This window comes from Mytilus galloprovincialis, chromosome 1, assembly GCF_965363235.1.
Source record: "Mytilus galloprovincialis chromosome 1, xbMytGall1.hap1.1, whole genome shotgun sequence".
Lineage (NCBI taxonomy): Eukaryota > Metazoa > Mollusca > Bivalvia > Mytilida > Mytilidae > Mytilus > Mytilus galloprovincialis.
The window spans coordinates 35909668-35934849 of NC_134838.1; the positions used below are offsets into that span (position 1 = coordinate 35909668).

Genomic DNA, 25182 nt, shown 5'->3' on the forward strand with positions numbered 1-25182 from the left:
CTAGTTTCGGCGATTGATATTTCGACCCAGTGCAGGCGAGCAAAGAGAAAAACCAAAAACATTGAAACCAATTATTGTCTGTCATTGCAATACATCTAACTCTTTTGATATGTGTTGTGTGGGAAATTAAAATATGAAAATGTCAAAAAATATATTTTCAGTATTAATAAATAATATATCACAATGAAAAGCTAACAGTCTTATTTAAACTCGTAAGGTTTAAACAATTCCGAAGTCTTTTATGGACAATTTTTATGTTATATGATAAGCAAAAAAGGAAAACAAATCATTATCTCTTGTCAATATGTATATTCAGTATTGTGAAAAAATGTTAACGAATTGTTTTGTCAAAGCAGACAGAGTTGGTTTTTTTTTACAAGTTTAATATATCATTTAACTACATCAAATAATTAAGGAAATGTCCAAATGACTTTGCACTGTATTCTATTCTTCAGCTGGAGGTTAAAAGATTTAAAATAGGAAGAATCTAGCACCGTTAAATTTCGATTTGTAATTTTACTCTATGTAGATGGTCAATCAAAAAGCTACTGCTTACAAGTGAAATCCATTAGATAAATTTACTGTTTCGTTAAATACTTTGGTATATGACGTTCACCAATATTTTAAATCTATATCCCATTAACCCTTAAATGAATAGATTAAGTAATGACGTATTGAGACATGTTCACATCTGCATTTCACGTTACAAATGGAAGTTATTAACGACCTTGGCTGGCTATACAGCCCTCGCACGGTCGGTTATGATTACCGCAAACCAATGGGTTTCACTTTATGCAATATAGGTGGAGTCACATTTGTCTTCGTCAGACGAACCACTGGTCTTGCAGACGATCCTTGTTTGCACTGTTAAGCCATTACTGTACTTTGAATCATTTTCAAGGTCATTGAAATTGTTTTTCTTTTTGTGCCTGAAGCACCTCAATAGTCTGCACAAAATACAATATCGTCTACAAGCTAAACTCATACTTCTTCTAAAGTTCTTTGACATAAATCCATATATGATTGGATTAAGACAAGACTGTATATATGGTAGACAATTGAAAACAACCTGTAAAAATAAGATTTCAATTGTATGTTCGAAAATAAAATATGAACTTCATCACAGTAAAATAATCATATAAACACAAACAAGATTAAGCAAAATCAGTTTATTGCATCGTAATGAGTTGGTGGGTTGTAATATGCATTATGATAACATATTCAAAACTAGGTTTATTTTGCACATCTAACAAATGAATGAAAAACCAACAATTATAAAAGTATTTGATAAACAATATACAACAGTCGTTAGAACAAAGGACGTTGAATGTATTTTTTAAAGATCTCTTTTTGTTGAGTAATGATTTTGTATTTTTCAAAAATCTCCCGTGTTTTATTCTTCGGATCTAAAGAATTATGAGGTTATCATTATGCTTCATTGCAACGTCAAATTAAGTTTGGTTACTGCATAAGAGACAGTAAAATTATTAACGTATAAACGGAGACGTTATACAACTTATCAATAATTTCAAAAATTTCGTCAATAGTGAATTTTTTTTTCTCAAAATATTGTCATTTTAGGAAAATAGATGTTACACATTGATATTCCACAGAGTTTTGTTATCAGATATTGAAAAATAGCCAAACGTTAATTCGTTAGAATATAATATAAAAACTGGATGGGCCAAAGCGACACGAATTAGTCGGAAAAAGTTGAAAAATTTGCAATTTCCATAACACATGTGGACACAAACATGGTGGTGGTCTCACAACAATCAGGTCAAAATCTGGAGGCATATGGAAAAAAGTCTGTAATATGTGATTTTTAACAATTTTCAAAGTTGTAAACCCTTAATTTCGGCAAATACTAGCGGAGCAGAACAAAACTTAAACTTGATCTGTAACTCATCATGAGTAACTCACATACCAAAAATCAGCCCATAATCTGAAAGCGTTTAGAAAAAAGTCTTTATTACTATGATTTTCAACAATTTATCAAAGTCCAAAGCCCGTAATTTTGGCAAAAATTAGAGGAGCTGAACGAAACTTAAACTTGATCTGTAACTCATCATGGTTAACTCACATACCAACTTCGTTGCAGGGCCATAAAAACAGGTTATCGTTCAAGAACCTGTAATTCAGTGTTTGTGTTGAGTTTTTTTTAGTTTATTGTTTCGGTTTTATATTTTGTCATTTCGTTGGCCTTTTATAGTTGACTTTCCGGAATTGGATTTTGTTCATTGTTGAGACGTATAAATGTTAACTTCAATATCATTGGTCTCTGTTGCAGATTTGTCTCATTCGTAATTATACCACATCGTTGTATTGTTTTAATCAGAAATGTCTGGCAGTAAACTATTATAATTTTAATACTATTATTAAGAAAACATTTTCTGTAAAAATGTGAACAAACATGTGTTTAGATTGATAGGAATTTTTAAGATTGATTGCTGTTACACACAATGTGTCGAAATGGGTCAAAGTAACTATCATATTTTTATATCTGCGACTATTTAAATTTAAATATCACACTTAGAAATTATTTTTTTATGAATACGCATAAAATATACAAACCTGTGTAGAAAATGCTGATTGGGTGTATATTATATCAAGCTTCATATCCTGCATAACCTGTATAATCAGTTTTGGTCCCCATGCTATGAGAAACACAACAACTACTGCAGCTAGTATTTTAATTACCTATAAAAGTAAACATTCTCCTGGTAATGAAATTCAAATATTTCAATTTAATACATACATCAAAAGGGTCATTTGATTCTAGCGTCACTGATGAATCGTATGTAGTCACAACGCGCGTCTGACGCAAATCCTGTTTTCTTTAATGAGTTTATTTTAACAAAAGTCTATTATTGAAATAGATGCTTATCATGACGATGTATTTCTATAAGAGTTATGGGCAATTTATATATTACGTCTTTAAGCTATTTATTAGTTGTCAATTAAAAGTATGTCATTATAGATACAGTTTTTGGCACTGAAATTACATCACACTGACAAGATGTTCAAAGGCAGGAATACAAATTTGGATATTTACTGTCAAAATGTAATTTATTAGTCTGAACTGTCAACAATCTCTGCTGTTATCAAACATGAAAGCAATATAAACGTTTTCTATGAAACAAAATCAATGCACTTTTGCATTTGACAATTAATAATATTAAAGATATATGTGAATCAGAAGGCATGAGGGATTGTAATGACATTTTATCTTCCTCTTTTATAAATGCAGTGTAAAAATAATATCCGAAATGCTACATAAATACAACATCAGACAAATATGAAACATGTACATGTATACCGTTTTTCTGTTTTTTACTTTTGATAGGATGGAACATATACAGCGACATCACGTTGTCGTTTTATGGAACAATCTCTATTAAAATATTTATAGTAACTAGACCTGGTAAAATACTTCTATATTTCGAATTTCATATTTCCATATAACAATTAACTGAAAGTGTCAATTTGATAATGTGAAAATAAACTCTTGATAGATACGAGAATTTATTTTTCTATATTTACGCCAGACGCGCGTTTCTTCTACAAAAGACTCATCAGTGACGCTCGAATCAAAAAATGTTAAAAAGGCCAATTAATGTTCGAAGTTGAAAAGCACCGAGGACCAAAAATTCTAAAAAGGTTTGCTAAATATAGGTATGGTAATAGTCAGTATTAAATGAAATTTTAACAGAAAATATATCTGTCTTATCAAACATTATTATTCTGGGAAAACTCTTTTGAAAGAAGTAAGACGGTCAACATGTTTACGCTTAATGGTCCAGATAAGTGACGACAATTGATTTTCCTATTAGTCACATGACGCTTATATTAAAAATGCTAATTGACTTTTGTGTGATTCTTTGCTGTTCATAAACTGATTTTGTGTTATAAATTGTCCTTTGTTTTTCTATTTCGACTCCGAACGTATCACATGAAACATTTTCATGATTCGGATGATACTTTTTTGTTTTTCATTATTCGGAAAACTAGATTATGATGACAGATTTATCTTTGTTTTTGTTAACTTTATTCACATTTTTATACACCCGGAATGAATTATAGCTTGGTATGCTGCACAGACACAAATTTTGTCAATTTGCTGGTGTATCAATGACGTATATCCAACATATCATTTTTACACTTGTTTGACTTTATGGCTATTTTGATACGAGCGTCACTGATGAGTCTTGTGTAAACGAAACGCGCGTCTGGCGTACTTAATCATAATCCTGGTACTTTTGATAAATATTTATTCATTATAAGCATAACACAACTCTACGAAAAAAAAAACGCGACTATATGTTTCAATGTGTTTATATTTTATTTTGTTTAAAAGTAGATTGATACACCACAAAGTTGTTTTATTGGCTCTATTCTAAAATGCAGGTGAAATTTTTATATTTACCTGTTTTCTTGCCCTCAGAATATCGTTGTTGCTCTTGTGAAGAACGTTGCACTTCCGTACCCCTGAATTAACCCCATGATATGTTTGACGCATTGCTATTCGTTCTATTGATGGATTCGACGATCTGAAAAAGAACAAAATATTCATACAATACGAATAAATGTCACTAAGTTAAAACAATCAAACATTATCTACAGTTGGTCTGGTATTTTTTTTTAATATTATACGAAACAAGGAAATATCAAGTCTGATATATTAAGACCATTTAAATATTTTTGAAGGTTGGATTCGAAAAGAAATATAACAATGTATCTAAATTATGAGGAAATGTCAATATTTTTTTATGAATATAACTCTCTGCTAAACATAGGATGGAGATGCCGTATGTAGTCCCTTAATTGAGGTTTTATGTGATGCATTAAATAAACACTTATTGTTCTCCAATTTATAGTTTTACATGTTATAATATTGTTTTTAGAAAAAGCTTCCTTGAAATTTTGATGTTAAATCACTGACAAACGACTATATATTCTTAAATAAGGATATTGAGTGCATCGACAACGAAGAAATATTGTTTTTTATGAACGATTGTGCCATAATCAAATCAGAGTAAAACAAAACCAAAAAGAAATCAACAGTAATTGCCTGGTGACTGATAATTGAATATTTTTTTCTCGGCAAATTAACTTTTTTTTAAAATAAACTTATATTAGAATATCAAGGATATATTTTAAAAAATGTCATTTTCAGAAATTGAAGTAACAAAAACAAAATTGTTTGAATTTAAGTTGATTAGTTTATATTGGAATCACAATCAAAGCAAAAGTCGTCTGATTTCTACGAGAAAGTTAATTATAGCTTTAAGGTTTTTTTCACGGCATACAATGTTCATTATCCGGAATACAAGTCTTGCATTCTTTTACTTTTACTGGATACGTTAAAGTTAAAATTTAAAAAACTAAATCTTCTTAAAAGCCATATATATGAACACATCATGTATACATTAAGAACTGATTAACATCTTTATTTCTAATGAAAATATGTATAAAAACTTAAAAATAACAACGCTCAGCAGAATGTAGATTGAAATGAAACGGTAATTTTAAGATAAAAAAAAAATGATCATGTGCCTGAAAAACACTGTCAAAAAGCTGTTTAATTAATGCGGTTCATATGTATTATTGGCTTTCAAATATTCGGCTTAGTGAGTTCCTCGTGAAGATACATGTAAACCAATTTTGATCTGAAACAGTCGATTTTATCTTTACAGCTTTTAAAAGACGAAAGAGTACATGTTCAAGTAATTTTTAATCTTTCATTGAATTTACAGACGTATCCAAAGCAGTTAAGTTAGAACTGCTAGATCATTGGCTTCAGGTGGAATGAAATCTACTCGGTCTATATTAATATATGACAGTTATTATCCATTCGTTTGATGCGTTAGAGGTTTTAATTTTGCCATTTGATTAGGGACTTTCCGTTTTGAATTTACCCGGGGTTCAGTATTTTTGTGATTTACATTTTTTCAGACTATTCAGTACTTTTTATTAACCTGTAAATTATCATTAACATACTGAAAAACTAATGAACATTACTGTATAGACTGAATAGAATTGCGAATTGTCTGTAAATGGTTAATTGTAATTGTAGCTTTCAATAAAAGTATAGAAAATATAAAAAATGTTTGTTCCTAGATTTCAGTTTCAAAAATAGATTTTGAAGTATCTGTTAATTATTATATTTCAGTCAAAATCATAATAGGTATATTTTCAATATTGTTATATTGTCTATAGATTAAAAAATTAAAAAACAAAAACGACTTAATAATTGAAGATATGAATCTTATGAATGCAGTTAACGCTGAAAGTATAAGCAAGCCTATTTTTTTTTTTTTTTTACATTTTATCATGTCTATGCTTTCATCTGATAACTTACAGTGTCTGATCTACTTATTTTCGTACTGATTTTGTTATTCAGTAAACAAACCACTTACCAATCGTTACATGATTAGTTTTCTTTGTGCATTCGTTTTGGTTTTTCTTTCTGTGTGTGAATAGGAACATATGGATTATTAAATTTAATGTCATTAGGAACTTTATTTCTCAGAACAATTTCGATACTTTTTCGACATAAGACATGAATTATATAGCAATTTATTTAAAATTTAATTCTGAAAATCATAAAAGTCACTTTTTAACATCTTGATAGACATTATCGTTTATTTAATATCAAAAGAAAAAAAAATATAATATTCAAAATGTTTCCCTATCAAACATAATTCACGGAAATTAGCTTTCACATTTTAACACAATTAAATTAATGCCTATGGTAAAAGAAAGGCATATATTTATATTAGTAAGGAGAAAAAACACTCAGTCTGAATATAACTTAAAAGTTTTCGGTTCCATATTGTCAATGTACTATTGACCCTGTGATAGAGAATAGCCTGAATTATTTTAGTGTTAAACAATAATAATTACTAAAAGTTCTTACAGTTATAACAAATTAAATCGTTCATCAAGTAAGATGTGTTTAAATGTTCTTTGAAGTTATCATCAATCCGAATTGACAACACTTCTTGTGTGTTTTTTAAACATAGGCGCAAACGTTTGAAACTGTATAGGTTGCATGAATAATGGTTAAATGTTATCAATAAACATTTACAGTTCAGAAACAATATATTTCCGTAATGTTTTAAAAAAAGAAAACATTGTCTGCTATAAATAAAACTTATCAACTGAAAATATTCATGTATCAATCAATTAGCTTTTTATTCAGATGCTGTAAAATTGTTTTATTGATTTCTTGTGAATTTTTTATTTTGCATATTTGATCTTTCAACCTTGATTCGAAGGCCATGGAGCGATATATTTTGTATGAAAAGAAATTTAACATATAAATGATTAGGTGATTGTTTAATGGTTTCTACTTTTCTATGCCAAATTCATGTATTTGGTTTTGATGTTATGTTGGTTATTTTCATCGGATTTTGTCTAATGCGTAGTCCGTTGCTGTGTATGTTACATTTTAATGCTGTGTCGTTGTTCTCCTCTAATATTTAATGCGTTTCCCTTAGTTTTAGTTTGTTACCCCGATTTTGTTTTTTGTCCATAGATTTATGAGTTGTGTACAGCGGTATACTACTGTTGCCTTTATTTGTGACAACAACCACGTACGTTGTATGTAAGAGTGGTGCTTTGGCAGTTCTTAGCATAAACATGATATAACATTCCACTACACGTAACATTAGAAAATTGGTTTTAATAGAACTAACAACCGAGAAACTGTTTAGCTCTTTATTTTTAACACAAATTGTGATATTTTGACACCTATTAAATTTCCTCACTGATGAGATATATTAAACCAAGCATATTATCAAGCAAGAGGTTTAATGCGTTTGATTCTACAAATTATCGGGAAAAGATTTCTTCAAATCATACACATGGGTAAAATGAATATGAAGTATGTGTATTAGTACTGTGCATAATTTTAACCATATTAAGACCATGTACCACCGGCAAAACAATTTACAAAATGCGCCACCTCACTGGCAAAAGACCCAAAAAATATGCCTTTGTCTGATTCAGTATTATAGGGTTTAAAAAGAATTTGAAGAGTTAGCGACGGCAGTTTCATTAAACACTAAATATAAAATATGAAGCTGTTTTATATTTAGTGTAGTAGATAAGATCATAATAATTCTCACTAACAAAGCTAGTAAATATTTATATTTATCCTGTAATTTGGTGCTCTACTATACAGATACAGCCCTACATATATCGCTATGCTGTATCTGTATACTATACAGATATCGCTTTAAAGCTCCGCCCACTACCGGACTGAGTATTGTTTGAACCTGCGTGACCTCAGAATGTGTATTGCAGTCGCATTCCAATGACGTATTAATTGCGAGTTAACGATTTCTTTTATACGTTCTGTTTGTTTTCAAACATTTCTTAGAGCACTAGGAATCACACCAATTTTTTGATAACATACACACATGAACAGCAGTCTGTTCTACGATGACAACTATCGATTTTAAACTTTGAATGTGTATGATTGTGTAACAAAAACAACCATGTCAATTTCAGCATGCATGTTTAGTAAATGTCGAGTCTGAAGCGTAGGACAACTCGTACACTTCTGTTTCAAATTGGACAATGTTTTGTTATTTGTTTTTACTGTTAAAATTTGTTGTTATGTTAAAATAGATAATTATTCACCTTGAGCGATGTATTATTGTGACCATTCAATTTCTTTTTGTTTGTGAACCCGTCTGCAGCTGAATGTGTGATTACTGTGTCGTATTACTACATTACTACACGGGCCTCAATGTCTTTCAAATCCAAAATAAATGCAAAACATGTGTTTTTATGTCTTTCAAAACACAAATATTATACAGAATTAATTGCAGGATAAAGACAATAACTGTTTAGTGTCTTTAACTATCAGCTGTATTTGTACTCGGCTCGAAACAGGTGTAATAGCTCGCTCAAAGCTCGCATACACCTTGTTTCCTAGCTTCGTACAAATACAGCTGATATTTAAAGACACATAACAGTTATTGTCTATATTGATATGCTGCGAAAACGTTGGAATGTATAAAAAATATATTTGACCTGCATCCCGTCCAATACTATGCCTGATTTATTATTTAACATGGAAAATAAAATTGAATGAAAGCTGTAAGTTGCATCATTGTTAATATCATAGAAAAATGGTAGAAGTTAGGTGTTAAAAATAGAAACCATTAGTGCTGATTAACGAGAGAACAACAGTCAATAATCATAGTCATTTGAAATTTACTAATCATTTACTTCTTGGAAAAGTGCACATAATTTTCAAGTCTGATATATAGAATAAATCAAAGAACTTTCGAAGTGAATGACTGAATATAATAGTTGGCAATATGCAAAGGAAAATTATTTATGTTTGTTACACTGATCTTGTTTTCTAGGGGAATTATTCCTAACGTTTATTTCGCACTGATTCACTTCAATTTTATCACTTTGTTATATAGATCCCTATCAATTCGGTTTTATATCATCACTTTACATGACAAAATGTGCGAAGTATAGATTATGTTTCCGCTAAACCTTGATGGAAATGATGGTTATTGTACAAAAAGTCATGTTCTGATTATATATGAAGCTCAATAACCTCAATGTTATGTTTGTTCTTAAGAATTGTGCTATAAATCATCAGGAATAATACAATAAACTTCAGCCAATATATGTTACTTAAGAATTTACATTCAGAAAAGCGGTCAATTATAAACATCAACTACAAAGAAGTTAGAATAATTATTCATCATAAAGGAAAAATATTTATAATGATATTGTGATGATGTTCTCTTGGCAGTTTTATCAACTTAACTCTATTGTTATTAAAAGACGAATCCAATGTTTACTTTTGCATCTAAAAGGTATCCCAATTACAACGTGTTATTTTGATTTATCCAGATGAAGCATTAATTTGTTGTTAATAAGGATAACAGATTTTTAAAGCTCTATGCTCTACATATATATTTAATAAACATCGTATAAAAATTACTAATATTCTCAATCTGTTTCCTAGGTATTCTTAAGATGACTTATGATGTCAACATTGATTAATTGGCTTAGTCGGTGCCATGGGGGCAATAAAAAATGTATAAATCGTAGTAAAATAAGTGAACACTGCAAGGGTAGGCAGTTACAAATTCATTAACATATACTTTTTTGACAATATAAGAAAAGCAAACCTATTTGTATTAATTCGTGTACACTAAACATTCATACACGATTTAAGAAACAAAGTAGGAGAAAACTCATGAAAGATGCTTTTTGGTAAAACTTTGAGGAATTTTGGTCCTCAATGCTCTTCAACTTCGTTCTTTGGCCTTTTTATTTATTTTTTTTTTTTTTATTCGAGCGTCACTGACGAATCTTTTGTAGACGAAACGCGAGTTTTGCGCCAATACAAAATTTAATCCTGGTATCTATGATGAGTTTATTTATGCTTATAATTAATTTTACAAGATGCGTTTTTCAGCAATATTAGACTCATTAGTGTTGCATTTGGTAGAATAAAATAAAATTGGAATTGAAATGCTGTGAAAACCAAAAATTCATAAGGTCACTTTTTGGCATAAATGATCCAATACAAAATATAGTTTTAGGTACCAGAACATAACAGACATTTCGTCAGTACGAACCACATGGTATGGACTTTATCCATTACGATATGCTTTTGCAAATAGAAAGGCGAAATATATCAAAGGAACACTAAACTCGACAACGGCTGACGATGCTATGGCAAAAACTAAAAACAAAACAAAACATAGATTATGGAATGTCTTGCCAAAGCATTTTAATCCTTACCTTTGACTTGGTACAAGCTGTGTTAATTGTTTTGAACTAATCCATAACGAATATATAACCGCGCTGTAACATATAATCATGATCTGTGTAGGGAGTGCAAACATGATTATTAATTTGTAAACAGAAAAAGTCAGTTTTGATGATTCATATTCTGTTACACATGAACACAGACTTATTGGTACAATGGTTCCATTCTGGTGAAATAAAGTATGTTCTGTATCCTGAAAGTAGAAACAAATATTTAAAATCGTTTAAGCTTAATACACGATTGATATGACACCTTAACAGATCTTTCCAGATAAACTCATGATAACCAGCAAGGAACTCTTATATAAAAACTTAAGCGGTACAATTTTTTTGGATATTTTCGGTTTACAGAAAGATTGCGGATTTTGCTTAGTTGTTAGTTTATCTTTAATATAGACTTTAAATTGGGTCACCAAATAAATTTTCGGAATATAGAATAAAAAATTTTCTGGTAACAATGTGATAACAAAACCAATAAAACAAATCTAAAAGAAGCATAACGTTGTGACGGAGAAATGTAGAAAAACTGACCAAAAGGTTTGCGTAAAAAATTCAGTATTAAACTGTTATAAACTATTAAACGGGAAATTCATACCGGTTTACTGTTTTGTGAAAAATTCTTAACAAACTTTATACCGACAAATGTATTTGTATCAATCGCTTTTATAATAAATAGACATTAACTGTTTAGTGTCCTTAAATATCAGATGTATTTGTACGAGGCTAGGAAACAAGATCTATGCGAGCTTTTAGCGAGATATTACACCTGTTTTGAGCCGAGTACAAATACAGCTGATATTCAAAGACACTAAACAGTTATTGTCTTTATCCTGCAATTAATTCTGTATCTTATTTGTTTTTTGAAAGACACAAAAACACATGTTTTGCATTTATTTTCGATTTGAAATCCCTTGAGGCCCGTGTAGTAATACGATACAGTAATCACATGTTCAGCTGAAGACAGGTTCGCAAAAACGAATCTCGATTGGTCAACAATAATACATCGCTCAAGGTGAATAATTATCTATGTTAACATGACAACTAATTTCAACAGTAAAAACAAATAACAAAACATTGTCCAATTTGGAACAGGCGTGTACGAGTTGTCCTACGCTTCAGACTCGACTTTCACTAAACATGCATGCGGAAATTGACATGGCTGTTTTTGTTACACAATCATACACATTCAAGTTTTGAAATCGACAATTGTTATCGTAGAAAAGACTGCTGTTCATGTGTGTATGTGTGTATGTTATCAGAAAATTTGCGTGATTCTTATAGCTCTAAAGTATTGTTTGAAAACAAAGAGAACGTATAAAAGTAATCGTTAATTCGCAATTGATACGTCATTGGAATGCAACTGCAATACACAAGTTCATACAATGCTCAGTCCGGCAGGGGGCGGAACTTTTAAGCGATATCTGTATTGTATACAGATACAGCATAGCGATATCTGTAGGGCTGTACCTGTATCTGTATAGTAGAACACCTAATTGCAGGATATTTTGATATAAATGTAATATAAGGATACATAGGAAAAAAGTATCTAGCTGTAATCCTTATAAATTGATTTTTTATCAAAATTCTCTTACATGTTTTTTCTTCTTAATAAATACTCAAGTTTCTATAAAACTGTCATTTTGGGGATTAATTTGAACACGACATAATGCAATTTCCAAAAAACTTTTTTTAATTCAGGGAAAAATAGGAATCGTTTTGGAATTACAGTGATATGTAACATAATTACATAAACAAATGTTCTTCACTGAAACCAGGTGTGTATGGAAAACCCTAGTTGTTTTGAATTCTGAACGGGTTTCTTCAAAAACTTGCTAATACACGTTAATTTTTGCAGGTCAGATAATTTTCATTTTCTGCGAATTTTATAGAGAAAGTGCTTATACCAATTGAGTAAGACGGATAAAGAAAAACAAATCTATTTAGTTTCTTCTAAAATCTATTTTTTTTTCTTTTTTTTTTTTTACCTTTTGAAAAACCCTCAGCTCCCTTGTCAATTGAACACATAAATAAAAATTTAGCTTCAATGAAAGGAAAACAAGATCATCAAAGTGTATGGTTTTTCTTGGCAAAAACATAATTTTGGGAAATAAGAGCATTACTTATGATTGATTGTTTAATATTCGAGGACAGTGAACCAAATTAAGCGAACTATTTTTAATCAAGTTAAAATGAAAGATTTACTTTTTTCAAAACTTTCATCACAACTTAGGAATGAAAATGAAGATAATACAAAGTAATGAGAGCTTGTCATATATTTAGAAAGAAATCTGAACTTCAAGTTAATCGCTATACATAGTTTGATTTTTAACTGGACATTCATAAGAAACGGCTTTAAAATATACTGTAATGCGCTTGAACAGACCAGCATGATAATTTTGATAAATTGACAAACTATTTTAAACAAATAATGCAAATTAAATTGGCAAAACAAAAAATCACTAAAGAAGACACTGACGATGATTTAATTTTAGTTGAAGTTGTCTAGACCCTGGAATCTTATCTTTGTTATTTACATCTATCTTTTAATCATTAACATGACGTAATAAAATCACCCGTCTATCATCTTGGTATTGCTATTGTTATTTTCTGGTCAATAGATTAATTCGATATCGAATCAGTCATACAGCCATTTATCAAAATGGACAAACAATGTCGTAACGTCGAAAGGTGTTAGTTCATGTTTAAGCTGATATAAATATTCAGCCTTGTTTGATTATAATTGATTGATTGATGGTTCATGAATTGTTTGGATATTCATAATTTGCAGACTCCTAGCAGTAATTACGATCTAAATGTCCAAATCAATTGTCGATATACCTCCGATTATAATAATTTATTATTTCGTTGACAATAGTTTGATAGTAAACTGATATATGCTCTCCAGATTTTTTACTGAACACGGATAATTTGAGAATGTTGTACATGAGCGACGGCTTGTGAAATTTGGAGCACGCTCTGATTACCCTTCCGGAATGGCTGAGTTCACAACACGATTTGGTGGGGTTTGTGTTGCTTAGTCTATAGTTTACTATGATATATTTTGTGTAAGATTATTTATCTGCTGATCCTTTTTCTTTTTTAGCCATGGCGTTGATAGATTATTTTCGACTAATGAGTTTGAAAGTTTTTCTGGTATCTTGCGGCTTTCCTTTTTTTGTCCAAACAAAAACAGATGCCTTACTATGATAGAATGTACAGTGGCAAAATTATTAATACATGCATATAATATTAAACGCCAGCTGAATATGAAAAAAAACAAGTAGATTGAAATAGTTAATTGTTTACACTAATTGGTGTAGATATACGCTAATTGGTGTAGTATATTCACAATTCTGCTTGGAAAATAACAATGATGTATAAAAGTTGCATAAATGAAAAAATCTACAAGTTGAGACACAATTAATTTCAAGCTATTTGTTCTAGAAATTCGCATATGAATTCTTATTAGAACAATTTTCCGAGGAATTTAAGTTTGAGTGGCGTCTATGGAACAAAAAGAAGCTAGCGTTTTACTTTAAGCTAACGTTTTAGATAAACTTCTCTCATAACAAAATATTTGGGCACGATGTTGATCGGTTTTGTCCAAGGATACTCAAGTAGTCTTGTTTCATAACCTAGTTGTCATCTGGAAAAATAATATATTTTGCCACATGTAAGCACCGATACGTACCAATTGTCGTAGTTATTAATCACGTTTTCTTTTCCTCGATTACAACATTAAGACTTAACACCAAATATCTACTTACCACATACAACAAACTTGTTGCAATATAAGCAACAGTAGTATACTTAAGTTAAAACGTCATAAATCAATTGAGAGAAAACAAATTATGATTACAGACTAAAACCGAGGGAAACACGCTAACTATAAGAAGAAAACAGAGGAACAATATGAACACTGACGTGCAACAATAACAAATGCCAACATACATTGAAAGGAACTATTTGATAACAACTGCCATATATCTGACTTGATACAAAAAAATAGTGGGTTAATCCTTCATTTCATTACTAGCCAAACCTCCCGCTTATATACGCAAAATATATTTACCTTTCCAGAGCATATGCTATCGAACTTTGTGGTTGTTAAGGATTGTGTTTTTGTATGTGTCATTTTTTCGTATTTTTCATGATTTTGTGAGTATTTTTCGACTTGAATTATCAATTTGATTTTCCCTTTGGTAGTTTGTTTTAATTTATGATCTCCTTATAAAACAAAATCCAAGAAAAAAAAATCATATAACGAGACGAATGTCATAGTGGTTTAAATAAAAAAAAAGACGATATGATATTCCATTGTTTGTGTATATTTTCGTTTGATAATTGTTTGTTAAGATATAAATGTCATACAAAGACAACCATTAGGTACACTTACCATTAATTTAAAGGTTGGTGACGACAATGCTACTGCAACAACCCACACAGCTATTAAAATCTTTTTAGTATTCCCGACTGTGCACCATCGACGAGATTTCATAGGTAATACAATGACTATGAATCTGCAATAGATATTTAAGTTCAGAACATAAAAACTAGACATTAATCTTGATGAATGATACTACTAGGATAGTCTTTTAAGGATGAAGAAAAACATCGGCCATAAAAAAATTTAACGATTGAATGGGTATGAAACATAAGAATTCTTTTTCTTTAAATATTTGGTATTTATCAACTCATAAATAATGCTACCTCTTACGATGTACACACTGATTTACACCCTTCAACAATGACAAAAACCATACTGTAAAAAGAGATATAAAAGTCTGTTGAATAAAAAGAAAGAGGAACAACTCAACAGAAAAACGGAACTCTGTGATTAATACTAAAATAAGAAACAAATCAATTGTTGCAGATGCACAATATATTTAAAGGAGATCGTATTTTTCGGTTCTAATTTTGGTGTTCATGTACGATTTGTTCTTTTAGAAATGCACGGAAAACGTTCAATGAATCCAAAGTTTTAAACTGAAAAGAAATTAAAACTTTAAATTACTGCAATGGTATACACTAATCTGTGCACTTAATTAATATTTCTTTTTAAATCGAGCTTTATACCACATTTTCATTAATTTTCCTACTTTTACTCTAAGAAATATTTAACTTGTCAAATTTGGTGATTGAATATATTATTGTTATAAGATTCAAGCACCTATCTTTTATTTCTGGTTTAGACTTTCAAACGCTCTTAAATAAGCTAAGTTGTAAATGACAATTGGAAAGCTTACTATGTTTACCTACATATACAATAATTCTTAAATCATTTGCATATCTATAAATACTAGAATTGGATTGGTCAATTAGAATTTTTCGCTTGGTTTACAGTTCGAAACTACTTTCGTAATCTATTCATGCGCGATACACATTCTTGCAGGGATACTGGGATTTTCAGCAAATTGAGATTATACAATAATTGCATAACAGTTGTTTCTATTCTAAAGTATATATAACAAAAAAAGAAATAAAATAAATGCACAAAAGCTTCGAAAATATAAGAAAATCATTTTTAAATAAAATTCCGCGAAATTTCATGAAGGATTTGGCGAATTTACGTCATGGCAAAACACGACGTCATACGAATGAAAATGTTCAAGTGAAAGACTATTTCGTTACGTGTACGCTTCAAATTCGGATAATACTTAATTAAAATGAAGTTTTTTGAGGTAGGTGCTATTTCATTTTAGATTCTGTTGCATTTGTCGGACATTTATTGTTTTAAGAAAGTCAAGATGGCGGCGTACTCCTTAGTTACGACATGCCATTGTGCTTTTGATGGTAAATATAGCAGCCATCAAACAAATAATGTAAATTAATAATCGTGTATGTTTGGCTGAAGAATTATAAGGATTAAGCACATTTTTTCTAGAGGTTATTGATGTGTAAACCGGGTCTCTTACTCACAAACTTGACATAAAAGTCCTTCGGACTTTTATTCAGTTTGTGAGTTAATCGCCCCGGTTTACACACCAATAACCTCTAGAAACATGTGTTTAATCCTATAATATACATCTGTTGGGTCTATTTTTTTTTCTTTCCATTACTTAGAAGTTGAATCAGAAGTATAAACAATGATATTTATATTGCATTACCCAATGAATGATACAACCGAAGTATCCTCTACTGTTATATGTAGGTTTCAAGGTGTATTCTTAAAAATCGATATCCATTTATATGGGATTGCTCCTATGATTTCTCCGGTGAAATAGCTACAAAGGATCAGCACGGAATAAGGTTTGTTGAGAAGTAGCATTGTTTGTATTTCGTAGATCGTTTTGAGAAAGGAAAACTATTCGTTAATTTCAATATATGAATATTTTACAGAAACAAAGGTCTCGTGAAATATAAATATAAAAAAGAAGATGTGGTATGATTGCCAATGAGACAACTATCCACAAAGGACATTAACAACTATAGGTCACCGTACGGTCTTCAACAATGAGCAAAGCCCATACCGCATAGTGAGCTATAAAAGGCCCCAATAAGACAATGTAAAACAATTCAAACGAGAAAACTAAAGGCCTTATTTATGTAAAAAAATGAACGAAAAACAAATATGTAACACATAAACAAACGACAACCACTGAATTACAGGCTTCTAACTTGGGACAGGCACATACATAAATAATGTGGCGGGGTTAAACATGTACCCTGATTATATAGTACAGTCTGGACACACAGGTCTTCATAAAATCAAATGTTTTAATAACAAATATGTAAACACCAATGGAATTTTTTTTTTCGATCATATCATTTCAAACTGTTTGTTACATTTTAAGTTTTACTTCTTTCAAGAAATCAAGTACCATTTTCAACCTTTTATCAATTCTTGTCACAATGCACGAATCAAGCATTGGTTTTATTTGTGATGTTCATAAATAAAAACATGTAGTCTTTACAATTATTCCAAGTTAAATGCGTAATTAACGAATTTACATTAGAACAGTAATGACAGATCGGTGTATTACATGTTAAAATCATCTTGTAGTTTAAGTGACAACCAACTTAACCTTTATTATGGAAACGAATTGAGTGTTATTTCAATTCATTAATACAAGCAAAGGAAATGAAATGAGAAATAATGAGTCTTTTTTATGAACTTGCAGTAATTATAGCAAAAGAGAGTCAATGTTGTTGATTCTTCTTTTCTCTTTTTAATAAAACCGTGTTTCAGTTATATGATATACGACCTTTAATGAGTGCCATTACAAAGATTGAAGAATCGATTTAGTTTTATCCACACACGAATCAGTTTATATTAAATATGATGTTTACTGTCTAAAACCTTCTCAGTCTGATTCATGAGTACTATCCTAGAAGTTGAGGATAGTGGTTACCTCAATTATGACGATTAGGACACTAATATTATTAGTTACACAGTGTGCAATTGTCCTAATACGATATGAATTTTATTGACCCGATAAATTCCGTATTAGGACAATTGAACACTGTGTAACGAATTTATCCTGATTTTGTTATTTTACATATTATCATATTCAAATTCAATTTTAGGACAATATCAACCAAATATATTATAGATATTTAATCTCAAACTGTGAAATTTGTTTAGTATTAGGACTATAAAGCAACTCAAATTTTATTTGTTTTATTAGGTTAATGGTATAAGGGAGATAATTCCAATTGACGTATTAAATAAGGGAGATAATTCCAATTGACGATAAAAATTTGTACTGAAATTTATTAGGGCAATATCAGCCAACCAAATTGCGAGAAATTACTCTGAAGCAGGATAATGTATTCTTCTTATTTAAGCAGTATATTTCTCCTTTATGGTCAACCTGAACACTTTCTTGATAATTTTTGCCCTGTACTATATTTGTCACATGATACAGTTTCTAGCTCTAACATGGTATCCTCCAAAAAATACCATGTCATTTGAGGGATTAGTCCAAGGTTTCAATTTAGAACAGGCTGTTACTAGGATAGACATGGAGAAATTAATGTATTGATATTTTATACCATGTGCCCCTAATGAAATGGGCAAAAATAATTTTACTTAAACAACTGTATGAAGCGAACTGATGTTTCAATTTGTTTTTTTATGTTCATAAAACATGGCATTGTTTGAGTTCCCAATTATTCCCTGCACCCTATATGGTACTATCACCTTCTTATAAATATGTTTTGTCAAAATAGTCCAATTTTTCTAATTTAATAATTCAGAATTGTTCCATAACCTCAGTCAGAAATGTATTTCCCTACGAGATGTTTTATATAAATATTATATGTATATGCTGATATTGGACCAAAACCCCCATCCATTTGTCATAATTAGGAAATGAATCCGACATCACAACTGTTATTAAAATATCTTGCTTATATCATCCTACGTTTAAAGTTAATATACATTTGACAATATTGAAGAAATTCACTGTCTTGAAATTTGAGGGGCTCTAATCGTATTTCCTCCTTCGATATAATAGTTTGATCATTGCTACAACCCAATAATGATCATTGAAAATACCAAATAATTGCACGACTGTCTCGTTTATCAGGCACAGTTTGGCAGGTAATGTATGACCCAATCATGTTATGGGTCCATATTTCTTAGCAGCATTCCACGTTTGCAACATGAAACAGTTGCACATTTGATAAATGCCATTATATAATACTTTTATGAATTAATTCATGTACAACCTAAAGCTTTTGTCTCTTAAATAATGTAAAATGCATGAAAAATGCCTTCATGTATGCATATTACTTGCTTAACATCTCGTAGGATATAACTTTCTTCAGAAGATTCTAGAGGTATTAAAATGTAAAACAAGGTCATATAAAGCGTATTTTTATGCGAAACAAAAACAGCTGTCAAAAATATAAGAAGGATTTTTTTTAAGGAAAAAACACAATGTCTATCCATTGCAGGAAATAGTTTAAGCGTAAATGAATTTAGCATAATTGCCACATAGAAATAAGGTTTTTTTTTCTAATTGCCTGACATGATTTAAGCAAATGTCAATAGCTGTCATCTTGCTGTAAGTTTAGATTGGGTTATAGTTCAAATAAAGGCACCATAGTATACCACTGTTCAATAGTCATCAATTGATTAAGAGGAATAAATCCGTGTTACAAACTAAAACAGAGGGAAACACATCAACTTTCAAAAGAAAACATCAAAACAAAAAAAAACACTGAACTGCAACAAAAACAAAAACCAACATATAAAAAAAAAACACCTATTATATAACAGCTGTCGTATATCTGACTTGGTACATGACATTTTGATAATAAATGGTAGGTTGAATTGCTTTTATGGATAGCCCTCTTATTTTCCGTTCAGGTTCTACTTCATCTTAATAACCAATATTCAGCAAGGCTTAACAGTAACGCTTATATTTTACATTTAGTTTTTTGTCAATAGTATAAGAACAAGAACACTCGTTGAAATAATATAACCCTAGGTTTGGTTTGTCTATACTGTGACTTTATGAAAAGAGCTTATCGCAATTGGTGCCAATATAAGAATGATATTATAATTTGTTAAGTCGCTGATATAAAGCGAAATTCCAAAAAAAAAAGACAGCTCTATAAGCACCACAAAGGTCTATTCGAACATCAAGACAAATACGTTGAGGTCAAAGCCCCAAATAATACATTTTTGTTAATTACATAATATAAAATAAAAGTGATAAAAAATGAGGTTCTTACAAACAATGAACAAAGTATATATGATGTGCATTAGAGCTATATAATCATATACTTCTGAACATGTTTGACATTAACACTTCAATCAATATTTGTTTCATTTTGGATTTTATATATATTGATGATGAACTGTCACTAAATAGCACACTTTAATGAGCGCTTTTAACTCCTATATCCCAGTGAACTTGGCATATTTTCAGCAGTCACATATGCCCTGCTTCATTGTACACCGTTTCTATCCTTACCGCAGTTAATACGCATGCATGCATGTTATCACTTTACGGATTTCATTTACATGTGTGTGATCTTTACACACCGAAAACTGCTATGATAGAGTTATGAAGAAGAACGACTGAAATCAACTCTACAGAGCTTAAGGATGTACTTAGGTGAGATTTTGGAATTTGTGTTAGATGTTCGGAATCCTTGATTTTTTACCATATGATACAAGGTAAAATATTTTGCCCCATAACACCCATTTACCTTTTTATATAAGACTTAATAGCTCATGAACGGTAATTTTAAGCAAAAATTTAAGCAAATACTTGATTTATTTTGTTTTGATTTGAGACCAAAATAATACCAATGCAAATATAAGGTAAAAGTGTTAATGCTCTTCTGATTAAAAGTATCAATTTTCAATTCTTAATTATTTTACTTTCACCTAAGTACATCCTAAAAAGAGGGACGAAAGATACCATGCAAAGGGACAGTCAAACTCAGAAATCTAAAATAAACCGAAAACGCCATGGCTAAAAATGAAAAAGACAAACAGACAAACAATACTACACATGACACAACATAGAAAACTAAAGAATAAACAACACGAACCCCACCAAAAACTAGGGGTGATCTCAGGTGCTCCGGAAGGGTAAGCAGATCCTGCTCCACATGTGGCACCCGTCGTGTTGCTTATGTAATAACAAATCCGGTAAATAGTCCAATATGGTAGGTCACGTTCATGAAGGGAAGGGAATTATAGTTACGACGTAAGGAACATATCCGATATCATTTGTGAAACTGTTATTCCATGATGGCGTCCGTAAAATTTACAAAGGGATGATTTCATCTTCACCATTTGGAACTCTTGGTTTAATAGCTTCCTTGTGAGCAGCAACCCTCTATCAAGGAAATCATGATAGGAAATACAAGCACGGGAATATCGTATCAAGTGGGAGATATACCCCGTATGTAGGTGCTGCCTAAATGTTGCTACTTAGAAATGAAAAGTTCACAATTGGAAAGCTGAAATCATCTCTTATGTCGTAAAAGTTTGTTTTCAACCAACCCTCATTGTCAATTTCTAGATGTAAGTCAAGATATGAGGCTGACTTAACTGTATCTGTAGTATCCTTTATCTCTAGTTCGATGGGATAGATGCGTTCCACATAGTCACCAAATTTTCAATTATTTAGTGAAAGAACATCATCTGTATAGCGGAAAGTAGAGTAAAAGGATATTGCTAACTTCTTGTCTTTCTTCCTAGGACGTTCCTGCATGAAGTCAGCCTCATAATAATAAAGAAACATGTCGGCAAGTAGAGTGGCACAGTTTGTTCCCATTAGAATGCCGACAGTGTGTTGAAAAACATGTCCTTCGAACGTAACAAATATGTTGTCAATCAAGAAATCAAGTATCTTGATAATATCAGTTTCAGAGAATTTTTTGTTTGAATCAGAGTGATCCTTTACAAAGTAGGATTTATCCCTCCCTAAGACAAGATACTTGTATCTATGTTGGTCATTTTTTTTATGAAGCAAAGCAATACCAACTCTTTCAGTTTGTTTTAAGTGTCACAAACACTTGTTGATTCCTGTACTTCTAGTCAGTGTAGCAACTCCCTGAATTATTTTCTACTATGCTACATCATTTAAATGAGATAAAACAATAAATTTAAGATGATACTTAATCTACTTAATATTCATGAGGTTCCCATTAACGAAAACACAGTGCAACTCTTCGCTAAAAAGGGTGGTAAATAACTAGTCATGACGTTTGATAATAACAACCACGCATTTATTTTGCGTCAAATTCATGGTTGTTTTTATAAAAGTATCCGAATACGAATATATAAACTGACATAATGGGTTTCAAAATAGGATCGGCTTTAACTCTTAACAGCTCTGCATCATCTGTATGTCGATTTAAATTAAGATAATGTAAAGAATGGATGACAATTATTTGCGCAATGAATCCATAGACATTTCAATGGAGGCATTTTCTGAAATATTTTGTATTTCAACTGACCATTTATTATTATTGGTTTTGACAACTGTAATACTACATAAACTAAACACTTTTAAAGACCCATATTGTTAAACAAAGGTTATTATCCTATGCATAAGTCAGACTTTTTGTTGTTCGTCAGTCGAAGAACATGGTGGTTGTTGGTACTGAACAAAAATTGTCAATTTGCTAGTATCTTATTAACGTTTGAGAAGAGAGCCGAAAGATAACAAAGTGACTTCAAAAGTAAGATGACCACGCCATGACAATAAACGTAAAAGACTCCCATAAAAAAACAATACTAGTAGTACACAAAAACACAACATAGATATCTTTAGATATATAAACCTAAGATCAACCATAGTTTTTGGTGGGGTTGTTTATTCTTCCGTTTTCTATGTTGTGTCATGTGTACTATTGTTTGTCTGTTTGTCCTTTTCATTTTTAGCCATGGCGTTGTCAATTTATTTTCGATTTATGAGTTTGATTGTCCCTCTGATATCTTTCGTCCCTCTTTTAGACTGAGAAACATAGCCTCCATCAAATATATGGGAATAATTTCAGGAGCTCCAGAAGGTTTCACAGAATCTGGCCCACATCAAATGAGCACCCGTCATGTAGCTAATATAAAAACAAACCCGGTGATGATATTTCAAGCTAATAAGTCATAAAAAAGCTAACATTGCAATGGCAAAAAATGAAGAAAATCCTACAAATAATAGTACAATTACAAAAAAACACAACACAGAAAACTAAAGACTGACACTAGTAACCCGAATTTAACTTGATCGGACAAAAACGTGTTAACGCTATTTAAATGAAATTGATCGTTATTTGATAAAGATTGACAAAAATTAAAAATAATATTTAATTCATTTCAATTCATATCAATTCATTTTAACGCCAGTCAAATAGATTTCTCTGCAGTCGATCAATTGAAATCAAGTTAGTGGTTAGTTGCGTCAAACTAATAGGCCACGCCCCTGTTAAGCTATTTCAAACATGCATTAATTCGTTTTAAACATTGATGAGACCCGGGCTTTTTACAGGTAAATCACTCAAGCAAAACGACCTCGATGTATCTATCGTAAGTAACGTGTGGTCCTTTGCAACTATTTACGAAACTTTATGTATTCCTGTATATTTACCGTTTCTCTTTTTTTCTGTTTACTATATTGTACTCGTAAATCAAATGTAGACACGGAAAACTACACAGAAATTATTTATTGTGTACATAATTTAAATCGATGTGTCTTATATTTCCGGGAAGCAACATGTATGCATTCTCTTGCTGTATATTGATATTTGGAAAAGCTTCTAATGAAAAACAAGATATTGTTGAATAATAGAATTGAAAAGATAATATTGACGTTGAATATGATAAGCAGAAAGGCATGCTGAAAATTCTAAATGAAGTAGCAGCCCACTGAACTTTTAAAACTGTGTTAAATTGTAATACCGGTCAATGGCCAAATCGGGCGTTAATTGTGGAAGAGAAACAAATACCAAACAAAAATATTGTTCTTACGATTCTGTAAAAAGATTATTGTGCTGTCATGCACCCTGACGTACTTGTAATAAATGAACATGTATTCTGTATATATGAGATAAATTTTAGTCTACGATAAAGATGGGTAAGTTGATTTAAGTTTAACGACCTTGACAGGCTATTTGTCGGCATACTTTTACGTTTTTTAATGTTTTAAAGAAAACATACATTTACGTTTTGGGCATTTAATATAAGTCTACTTACCAAATTGAAATGAACATATACATTGTTAAAAAAAACAAAAAATGGAAAAGAAACATTCTGCATTGTTGCTTTCATATAATTTTATTTCCTATATATTTGAGCGGAAATTTCTAAGTTAAAACTGATTGTAGTATGGTTAAAATATTTCTTCTAGGTGCTCTCGTTGAAGTTCTCTCGTTACATATTAAAATGAATTTCATTGGTCGGAACGTTTGCAAACTTTCAATCCAGGTGTTCTCATCGAGGTCCGCGTTCATGTTTTAAATCAATACACAATATGAAGTCCAGTTCGGCAAAAAGAAATCAAATTCAGACTCTACGATGTCCGATTAAACAAACAGAATTTAGAAAAATAACACTTTTACGATTCTTTCAATCACGACAAAAATATCTATCTTTTTCTCCGATGAAAATCATTACTATTTATATTAGAACAAGTCAAAAGTTGCCGGAGCTTGATTTATGATGCATACGAAACTTTAATAAATAATTATCCGGTTTGTATTTTTCCAAATAACTATTATATCCGATAAAAATCGAAAAATAAATTATCGGTAAAAAATACCGATTTTTCTATGAGACAAAAATTATCCTTATTGGAGTCAAATTTGTAATAAAGGACAAACCATATCCTCATGTTTTTTTATGCAGCACTAGTAAGCATAGTTCGTCTGTTCTCGCTTCAAACCAAGCCATCATAAATACAC

The 25182-nt window shown here is 30.7% G+C and overlaps 1 protein-coding gene across 1 annotated transcript in view; it reads right to left on the reverse strand.

Moving 5' to 3' along the window:
- Positions 1-276: 276 nt before the first annotated feature.
- Positions 277-25182, reverse strand: part of LOC143072966 (G-protein coupled receptor 54-like) — a 71849-nt gene continuing 46943 nt past the window's right edge. Inside the window, exons 2-6 of the mRNA XM_076248157.1 lie at positions 15212-15335; positions 10789-11009; positions 4427-4550; positions 2575-2700; positions 277-1069 (exon numbers count right to left, since the gene is read on the reverse strand). Of these exons, the coding sequence (XP_076104272.1) occupies positions 791-1069; positions 2575-2700; positions 4427-4550; positions 10789-11009; positions 15212-15335 (874 nt within the window). The 3' untranslated portion in view covers positions 277-790. The remainder of the gene's footprint in view (positions 1070-2574; positions 2701-4426; positions 4551-10788; positions 11010-15211; positions 15336-25182) is intronic.